The 9,957-nt window shown below is 55.8% G+C and overlaps 1 protein-coding gene across 1 annotated transcript; it reads left to right on the forward strand.

Moving 5' to 3' along the window:
• The first annotated feature begins 207 nt into the window (after positions 1-207).
• Positions 208-3,392, forward strand: LOC138365241 (mucin-6-like). The gene is made up of 2 exons (XM_069325508.1): positions 208-1,779; positions 1,905-3,392. Exons 1-2 carry the CDS (start codon positions 208-210, stop codon positions 3,390-3,392), a joined length of 3,060 nt encoding a protein of 1,019 aa, XP_069181609.1.
• The last annotated feature ends 6,565 nt before the right edge of the window (positions 3,393-9,957 follow it).

Genomic DNA, 9,957 nt, shown 5'->3' on the forward strand with positions numbered 1-9,957 from the left:
CAGACGAGGTAGAGTAGGTATACTCAGACGAGGTAGAGTAGGTACACTCAGACGAGGTAGAGTAGGTATACTCAGACGAGGTAGAGTAGGTATACTCAGACGAGGTAGAGTAGGTACACTCAGACGAGGTAGAGTAGGTACATTCAGACGAGGTAGAGTAGGTACACTCAGACGAGGTAGGGTAGACTAGGTAACCCAACACAACCAATGATTATTGAGCTGGCGTCCTCTAGACCACCTCTCTTAGTCAGACCCACGCCACACCTCACCTCTCAGGATCAGACCCACGCCACGCCTCACCTCTCAGCATCAGACCCACGCCACGCCTCACCTCTCAGCATCAGACCCACGCCACACCTCACCTCTCAGCATCAGACCCACGCCACACCTCACCTCACAGCATCAGACCCACGCCACACCTCACCTCTCAGCGTCAGACCCACGCCACACCTCACCTCTCAGCATCAGACACACGCCTCACCTCACCTCTCAGCATCAGACACACGCCTCACCTCACCTCTCAGGATCAGACCCACGCCACGCCTCACCTCTCAGCATCAGACCAACGCCTCACCTCACCTCTCAGCATCAGACACATGCCTCACCTCACCTCTCAGCATCAGACACACGCCTCACCTCACGTCTCAGCATCAGACCCACGCCACGCCTCACCTCTCAGCATCAGACCAACGCCTCACCTCACCTCTCAGCATCAGACACACGCCTCACCTCACCTCTCAGCATCAGACACATGCCTCACCTCACCTCTCAGGATCAGACCCACGCCACACCTCACCTCTCAGCATCAGACCCACGCCACACCTCACCTCACAGCATCAGACCCACGCCACACCTCACCTCTCAGCATCAGACCCACGCCACACCTCACCTCTCAGCATCAGACCCACGCCACACCTCACCTCACAGCATCAGACCCACGCCACACCTCACCTCTCAGCATCAGACCCACGCCACACCTCACCTCTCAGCATCAAACCAAGCCACACCTCACCTCTCAGCATCAGACCCACGCCACACCTCACCTCTCAGCATCAGACCCACGCCACACCTCACCTCACAGCATCAGACCCACGCCACACCTCACCTCTCAGCATCAGACCCACGCCACACCTCACCTCACAGCATCAGACCCACGCCACACCTCACCTCTCAGCATCAGACCCACGCCACACCTCACCTCTCAGCATCAGACCCACGCCACACCTCACCTCACAGCATCAGACCCACGCCACACCTCACCTCTCAGCGTCAGACCCACGCCACACCTCACCTCTCAGCATCAGACCCACGCCACACCTCTCAGCATCAGACCCACGCCTCACCTCACCTCTCAGCATCAGACCCACGCCTCACCTCACCTCTCAGCATCAGACCCACGCCTCACCTCAAATCTCAGCATCAGACCCACGCCACACCTATCAGCATCAGACCCACGCCTCACCTCTCAGCATCAGACCCACGCCACACCTCACCTCTCAGCATCAGACCCACGCCACACCTCTCAGCATCAGACCCACGCCACACCTCTCAGCATCAGACCCACGCCACACCTCTCAGCATCAGACCCACGCCACACCTTACCTCTCAGCATCAGACCCACGCCACACCTCACCTCTCAGCATCAGACCCACGCCACACCTCACCTCTCAGCATCAGACCCACGCCACACCTCTCAGCATCAGACCCACGCCTCACTTCACCTCTCAGCATCAGACCCACGCCACACCTCTCAGCATCAGACCCACGCCTCACCTCTCAGCATTAGACCCACACCTCGCCTCACCTCTCAGCATTAGACCCACACCTCACCTCACCTCTCAGCATTAGACCCACACCTCGCCTCACCTCTCAGCATTAGACCCACACCTCACCTCACCTCTCAGCATCAGACCCACACCTCGCCTCACCTCTCAGCATTAGACCCACACCTCACCTCACCTCTCAGCATCAGACCCTCACCTCACCTCTCAGCATCAGACCCACGCCTCACCTCTCAGCATCAGACCCACACCTCACCTCACCTCACCTCTCAGCATCAGACCAACGCCTCACCTCACCTCTCAGCATCAGACCCACGCCTCACCTCTCAGCATCAGACCCACGCCTCACCTCTCAGCATCAGACCCACGCCTCACCTCTCAGCATCAGACCCACACCTCGCCTCACCTCTCAGCATCAGACCCACGCCTCACCTCACCTCTCAGCATCAGACCCACGCCTCACCTCTCAGCATCAGACCCACGCCTCACCTCACCTCTCAGCATCAGACTCACGCCTCACCTCTCAGCATTAGACCCACGCCTCACCTCACCTCTCAGCATCAGACTCACGCCTCACCTCTCAGCATTAGACCCACGCCTCACCTCACCTCTCAGCATCAGACTCACGCCTCACCTCTCAGCATCAGACCCACGCCTCACCTCTCAGCATCAGACCCACGCCTCACCTCTCAGCATCAGACCCACGCCTCACCTCTCAGCATCAGACCCACGCCTCACCTCTCAGCATCAGACCCACGCCTCACCTCTCAGCATCAGACCCTCACATCACCTCTCAGCATCAGACCCTCACCTCACCTCTCAGCATCAGACCCACACCTCACCTCTCAGCATCAGACCCACGCCTCACCTCACCTCTCAGCATCAGACCCACACCTCACCTCTCAGCATCAGACCCACGCCTCACCTCTCAGCATCAGACCCACGCCTCACCTCTCAGCATCAGACCCACGCCTCACCTCTCAGCATCAGACCCACACCTCACCTCACCTCTCAGCATCAGACCCACGCCTCACCTCTCAGCATCAGACCCACGCCTCACCTCTCAGCATCAGACCCACGCCTCACCTCTCAGCATCAGACTCACGCCTCACCTCACCTCTCAGCATCAGACTCACGCCTCACCTCTCAGCATCAGACCCACACCTCACCTCACCTCTCAGCATCAGACCCACGCCTCACCTCTCAGCATCAGACCCACACCTCACCTCACCTCTCAGCATCAGACCCACGCCTCACCTCTCAGCATCAGACCCACGCCTCACCTCTCAGCATCAGACCCACGCCTCACCTCACCTCTCAGCATCAGACCCACGCCTCACCTCTCAGCATCAGACCCACACCTCACCTCACCTCTCAGCATCAGACCCACGCCTCACCTCACCTCTCAGCATCAGACCCACGCCTCACCTCACCTCTCAGCATCAGACCCACACCTCACCTCTCAGCATCAGACCCACGCCTCACCTCTCAGCATCAGACCCACGCCTCACCTCACCTCTCAGCATCAGACCCACGCCTCACCTCACCTCTCAGCATCAGACCCACGCCTCACCTCTCAGCATCAGACCCACGCCTCACCTCTCAGCATAATAAATTATATCACTGGAAATACAGTTTTTATTACAGCAGACATAAATATTCATTTAATTTGCATATGAATCATTAACTGGTATTAACTTAAAATTATTATATCAAAATTGGCTTCACAAATGCAGGATTTGTGTACATATTAATGATGACCAAACTCAGGGATGCTTTTTACAGCCTCGTTACCCACAAATTACGAGGCAATAGGCTCTATGTAATCATTATTAAACTGTGACATGAGCAGTGTGGGGGTGTGTGACAGGAGCAGTGTGGGGGGTGTGTGTGTGTGTGACAGGAGCAGTGTGTGTGTGTGTGTGTGTGTGTGTGTGTGTGTGTGTGTGTGCCTGTGTGTGTGTGTGACAGGAGCAGTGTGGGAGTGTGTGAGACTGGAGCAATGTGGGGGGACAGGAGCAGTGTGGGGTGGGGGTGATGCAGCAGTGAGGGGGGGGGGTGACAGGAGCAGTGTGGGGGTGTGGGAACCGACCTGTGAGATTTATATTTATTTAATTTATATGAATTTATATTTACGTTAATTTATATACTTCGATAGCAATTTGTATAATGTTAAGTGGACTGTATTTCTGCAATAATCTCATAATCTCACAAATCGATCCTCTACACATTAGGGGGGTTTATTAAATTAATATATGCAGCCAATCAAACTACAGGAATAGACTACATACATTGAAAAGGTTCCTTATCTTATAGTACAGCAGGTTAGTCCACCAGGGTGGACTAGGGTGTAGACACCAAATTATCCTCTTTGAGGTAGCTTCCATCACCCAGTAACTGGTGCACAAAGTCTTGCTTCCTCGTCTTGACCTGTCAAAAGGGCGCTAACTGTGAAGCCAGATACCTATATATGACAAGCTATATCAGAGAAAATACTGTACATGGAACATTGAAGACCTGGCTTAATTACCTTTAGTTTGAGGCTTCCACGTGCTCTAACCGGTCCACCCTATATAATGACATTAATGGCCATAAATGAAAGATACTGGGTTTCGGAAAGAACACTTAACTTGATTTGTTGACAGCGTGTTGAAAATGGTACACCCTTGGTTTCCATAACACTACGTCCAAGTAAAATTAACAGGAGCCGAATTTGCTCCCGTGAGCCTCTGGTCTAGTATAAACAATGGCTGCCCTCCTTCCTCACTGACGCCTGGCTTACATTGTCCAGATTTCAGAAAGTGATAGAAGGGTCACATTTACTCTACTTTAATATTGATAATTAAGTTAATTTATATAAGATGTTTTTATGATGGTAAAGTCCAAAGACTAATGTATTTAAGAATAATTCCCACCATAATAGGTGGAGAATATAATAGTATGTGGTGATGATATCCCGTTTTCTATAGACGGTAATTCCACTACAAGTTACGTTTTCTATGGGTTAACTTGTTTATACAATACAGCTATTATCTGTATGATATAAAATGGTGTCGGATTTTCCGACAGGGGGGGTGACAGGAGCAGTGGGGGGGGGGTGTGACAGAAGCAGTGTGGGGGAGGACAGGAGCAGTGTGTGGGGGTGTGTGACAGGAGCAGTGTGTGGGGGGTGTGACAGGAGCAGTGTGTGGGGGTGTGTGACAGGAGCAGTGTGTAGGGGTGTGTGACAGGAGCAGTGTGTGGGGGTGTGTGACAGGAGCAGTGTGTGGGGGTGTGTGACTGGAGCAGTGTGTGGGGGTGTGTGACAGGTGCAGTGTGTGGGGGTGTGTGACAGGTGCAGTGTGTGGGGGTGTGTGACAGGTGCAGTGTGTGGGGGTGTGTGACAGGTGCAGTGTGTGGGGGTGTGTGACAGGTGCAGTGTGTGGGTGTGTGTGACAGGAGCAGTGTGTGGGTGTGAGTGACAGGAGCAGTGTGTGGGGGTGTGTGACAGGTGCAGTGTGTGGGGGTGTGTGACAGGTGCAGTGTGTGGGTGTGTGTGACAGGAGCAGTGTGTGGGTGTGTGTGACAGGAGCAGTGTGTGGGGGTGTGTGACAGGAGCAGTGTGTGGGGGTGTGTGACAGGAGCAGTGTGTGGGGGTGTGTGACAGGAGCAGTGTGTGGGGGTGTGTGACAGGTGCAGTGTGTGGGGGTGTGTGACAGGTGCAGTGTGTGGGGGTGTGTGACAGGTGCAGTGTGTGGGGGTGTGTGACAGGTGCAGTGTGTGGGTGTGTGTGACAGGAGCAGTGTGTGGGTGTGTGTGACAGGAGCAGTGTGTGGGGGTGTGTGACAGGAGCAGTGTGTGGGGGTGTGTGACAGGAGCAGCGTGTAGGGGTGTGTGACAGGAGCAGCGTGTGGGGGTGTGTGACAGGAGCAGTGTGTGGGGGTGTGTGACTGGAGCAGTGTGTGGGGGTGTGTGACTGGAGCAGTGTGTGGGGGTGTGTGACAGGTGCAGTGTGTGGGGGTGTGTGACAGGTGCAGTGTGTGGGGGTGTGTGACAGGTGCAGTGTGTGGGGGTGTGTGACAGGAGCAGTGTGTGGGGGTGTGTGACAGGAGCAGTGTGGGGGGGGGGTGTGACAGGAGCAGTGTGTGGGGGTGTGTGACAGGAGCAGTGTGTGGGGGTGTGTGACAGGAGCAGTGTGTGGGGGTGTGTGACAGGAGCAGTGTGTGGGGGTGTGTGACAGGAGCAGTGTGTGGGAGTGTGTGACAGGAGCAGTGTGTGGGGGTGTGTGACAGGAGCAGTGTGTGGGGGTGTGTGACAGGTGCAGTGTGTGGGGATGTGTGACAGGAGCAGTGTGGGCGGGATGTACTCACCTAGTTGTACTCACCTAGTTGTGTTTGCGGGGGTTGAGCTCTGGCTCTTTGGTCCCGCCTCTCAACCGTCAATCAACAGGTGTACAGATTCGTGAGCCTATTGGGCTCTATCATATCTACACTTGAAACTGTGTATGGAGTCAGCCTCCACCACATCACTCCCTTATGCATTCCATTTGTCAACCACTCTGACACTAAAAAAGTTCTTTCTAATATCTCTGTGGCTCATTTGGGCACTCAGTTTCCACCTGTGTCCCCTAGTGAGTGTGCCCCTTGTGTTCAATAGCCTGTCTTTATCTACCCTATCAATTCCCTTCAGAATCTTGAATGTTGTGATCATGTCCCCCCTAACTCTTGTGTCTTCCAGCGAAGTGAGGTTTAATTCCCGTAGTCTCTCCTCGTAGCTCATACCTCTCAGCTCGGGTACTAGTCTGGTGGCAAACCTTTGAACCTTTTCCAGTTTAGTCTTATCCTTGACTAGATATGGACTCCATGCTGGAGCTGCATACTCCAGGATTGGCCTGACATATGTGGTATACAAAGTTCTGAATGATTCTTTACACAAGTTTCTGAATGCCGATCGTATGTTGGCCAGCCTGGCATATGCCGCTGATGTTATCCGCTTGATATGTGCTGCAGGAGACAGGTCTGGCGTGATATCAACCCCCAAGTCTTTTTCCTTCTCTGACTCCTGAAGAATTTCCTCTCCCAGATAATACCTTGTATATGGCCTCCTGCTCCCTACACCTATCTTCATTACATTACATTTGGTTGGGTTAAACTCTAACAACCATTTGTTCGACCATTCCTTCAGCTTGTCTAGGTCTTCTTGAAGCCTCAAACAGTCCTTTTCTGTTTTAATCCTTCTCATAATTTTAGCATCGTCCGCAAACATTGAGAGAAATGAATTGGTACCCTCTGGGAGATCATTTACATATATCAGAAACAAGATAGGACCGAGTACAGAGCCCAGTGGGACTCCACTGGTGACTTCACGCCAATCGGAGGTCTCACCCCTCACCGTAACTCTCTGCTTCCTATTGCTGAGATACTCCCTTATCCACTGGAGCACCTTACCAAATGTGTGACAGGAGCAGTGTGTGGGGTGTGTGTGACAGGAGCAGTGTGGGAGGGGGATGGGACAAGAGCAGTGTGGGGGTATGACAGGAGCGGTGTGGGGGGGGGGGTGACAGGAGCAGTGTGAGACGGTGTGTGACAGGAGCAGTGTTGGGGGGGGGGTGACAAGAGCAGTGTGGGGGTGTGTGTGACAGGAGCAGTGTGGGGGTGTGGCAGGAGCGGTGTGGGGGGGGGGTGACAGGAGCAGTGTGAGATGGTGTGTGGCAGGAGCAGTGTGGGGGTGTGTGTGACAGGAGCAGTGTGGGGGTGTGTGTGACAGGAGCAGTGTGGGGGTGTGTGTGACAAGAGCAGTGTGGGGGTGTGTGTGACAAGAGCAGTGTGGGGGTGTGTGTGACAAGAGCAGTGTGGGGGTGTGTGTGACAAGAGCAGTGTGGGGGTGTGTGTGACAAGAGCAGTGTGGGGGTGTGTGTGACAAGAGCAGTGTGGGGGTGTGTGTGACAAGAGCAGTGTGGGGGTGTGTGTGACAGGTGCAGTGAGTGTGGGGGTGTGACAAGAGCAGTGAGTGTGGGGGTGTGACAGGAGCAGTGAGTGTGGGGGTGTGACAGGAGCAGTGAGTGTGGGGGTGTGACAGGAGCAGTGAGTGGGGGGGGGTGAGAGGAGCAGTGTGTTGGGGGGGAGTGACAGGAGCAGTGTGGGGGGTGTGACAGAAGCAGTGTTGGGGGGGGTGACAGGAGCAGTGTTGGGGGGGTGTGACAGGAGCAGTGTGGGGGGAGGGGTGTGTGACAGGAGCAGTGTGGGGGGTTTGACAGGAGCAGTGTGGGGGGTTTGACAGGAGCAGTGCGGGGGTGTATGACAGGAGCAGTGTGGGGGGTTTGACAGGAGCAGTGTTGGGTGTGTGTGACAGGAGCAGTGTTGGGTGTGTGTGACAGGAGCAGTGTTGGGTGTGTGTGACAGGAGCAGTGTTGGGTGTGTGTGACAGGAGCAGTGTTGGGTGTGTGTGACAGGAGCAGTGTGTGGGTGTGTGACAGGAGCAGTGTGGGGGAGGGGGTGACAGAAGCAGTGTTGGGTGTGTGTGACAGGAGCAGAGTGTGTGTGGGTGTGTGACAGGAGCAGTGTGTGGGTGTGTGACAGGAGCAGTGTGTGTGTGTGTGTGTGACAGGAGCAGTGTGTGGGTGTGTGACAGGAGCAGTGTGGGGTGTGTATGACAGGAGCAGTGTGGGGGGTGTGTGACAGGAGCAGTGTGGGGGAGGGGGTGACAGGAGCAGTGTTGGGTGTGTGTGACAGGAGCAGTGTTGGGTGTGTGTGACAGGAGCAGTGTGGGGGTGTGTGACAGGAGTAGTGTGGGGGTGTGGGACAGGAGCAGTGTGGGTGTGTGTGACAGGAGCAGTGTGGGGGGTGTGTGACAGGAGCAGTGTGGGGGGGGGTGTGACAGGAGCAGTGTTGGGTGTGTGTGACAGGAGCAGTGTGGGGGGTGTGTGACAGGAGCAGTGTGGGGGGGGGGTGTGGGACAGGAGCAGTGTGGGTGTGTGTGACAGGAGCAGTGTGGGGGGTGTGTGACAGGAGCAGTGTGGGGGGGGGTGTGACAGGAGCAGTGTTGGGTGTGTGTGACAGGAGCAGTGTGGGGGGTGTGTGACAGGAGCAGTGTGGGGGGGGGGTGACAGGAGCAGTGTGGGGGGGTGACAGGAGCAGTGTGGGGGGTGTACGACAGGAGTAGTGTGGGGGTGTGTGACAGGAGTAGTGTGGGGGTGTGGGACAGGAGCAGTGTGGGGGGGGTGACAGGAGCAGTGAGGAGGTGTGTGACAGGAGCAGTGTGGAGGGGGGGTGTGACAGCAGCAGTGTGGGGGGGGGGTGTGACAGCAGCAGTGTGTGGGGGTGTGACAGCAGCAGTGGGGGAGGGTGAAAGGAGCAGTGTGGGGTGTGTGACAGGAGCAGTGTGGGGTGTGTGACAGGAGCAGTGTGGGGTGTGTGACAGGAGCAGTGTGGGGTGTGTGACAGGAGCAGTGTGGGGTGTGTGACAGGAGCAGTGTGGGGTGTGTGACAGGAGCAGTGTGGGGTGTGTGACAGGAGCAGTGTGGGGGTGTGTGACAGGAGCAGTGTGGGGGTGTGTGACAGGAGCAGTGTGGGGGGTGTGTGACAGGAGCAGTGTGGGGTGTGTGACAGGAGCAGTGTGGGGTGTGTGACAGGAGCATTGTGTGGGGGGGTTGTGACAGGAGCAGTGTGTGGGGGGGGTTGTGACAGGAGCAGTATGGTGGGTGTTACGTGAGCAGTGTGGTGGGTGTGACAGGAGCAGTGAGTGTGGGGGTGTGACAGGAGCAGTGAGTGTGGGGGTGTGACAGGAGCAGTGAGGGTGGGGGTGTGACAGGAGCAGTGAGTGGGGGGGGGGGGTGAGAGGAGCAGTGTTTGTGGGGGGAGTGACAGGAGCAGTGTGGGGGGGTGACAGGAGCAGTGTGGGGGGTGTGTGACAGAAGCAGTGTGGGGTGTGTGTGACAGAAGCAGTGTGGGGTGTGTGTGACAGGAGCAGTGTGGTGGGTGTGTGACAGGAGCAGTGTGGGGGGGTGTGACAGGAGCAGTGTGGGGGGTGTGTGACAGAAGTAGTGTGGGGGGGGTGTGACAGGAGCAGTGTGGGGTGTGTGACAGGAGCAGTGTGGGGGGGGGGGCGTTATGACAGGAGCAGTGTGTGGGTGTGTGTAACAAGAGCAGTGTGGGGGGGGTTATAACAGGATCAGTGTGGAGGGGGGTATGACAGGAGC

Source organism: Procambarus clarkii, chromosome 16 (assembly GCF_040958095.1).
Source record: "Procambarus clarkii isolate CNS0578487 chromosome 16, FALCON_Pclarkii_2.0, whole genome shotgun sequence".
NCBI classification, from domain to species: domain Eukaryota; kingdom Metazoa; phylum Arthropoda; class Malacostraca; order Decapoda; family Cambaridae; genus Procambarus; species Procambarus clarkii.

Excerpts from the sequence above, each read along its gene's own strand:
- LOC138365241 (XM_069325508.1), top strand. The coding sequence starts at position 208 with ATGATTATTGAGCTGGCGTCCTCTAGACCACCTCTCTTAGTCAGACCC. Across the intron at positions 1,780-1,904 it reads GACCCACGCCTCACCTCTCA|CATCAGACCCACACCTCGCC; the intron begins GCATTAGACCCA and ends CTCACCTCTCAG.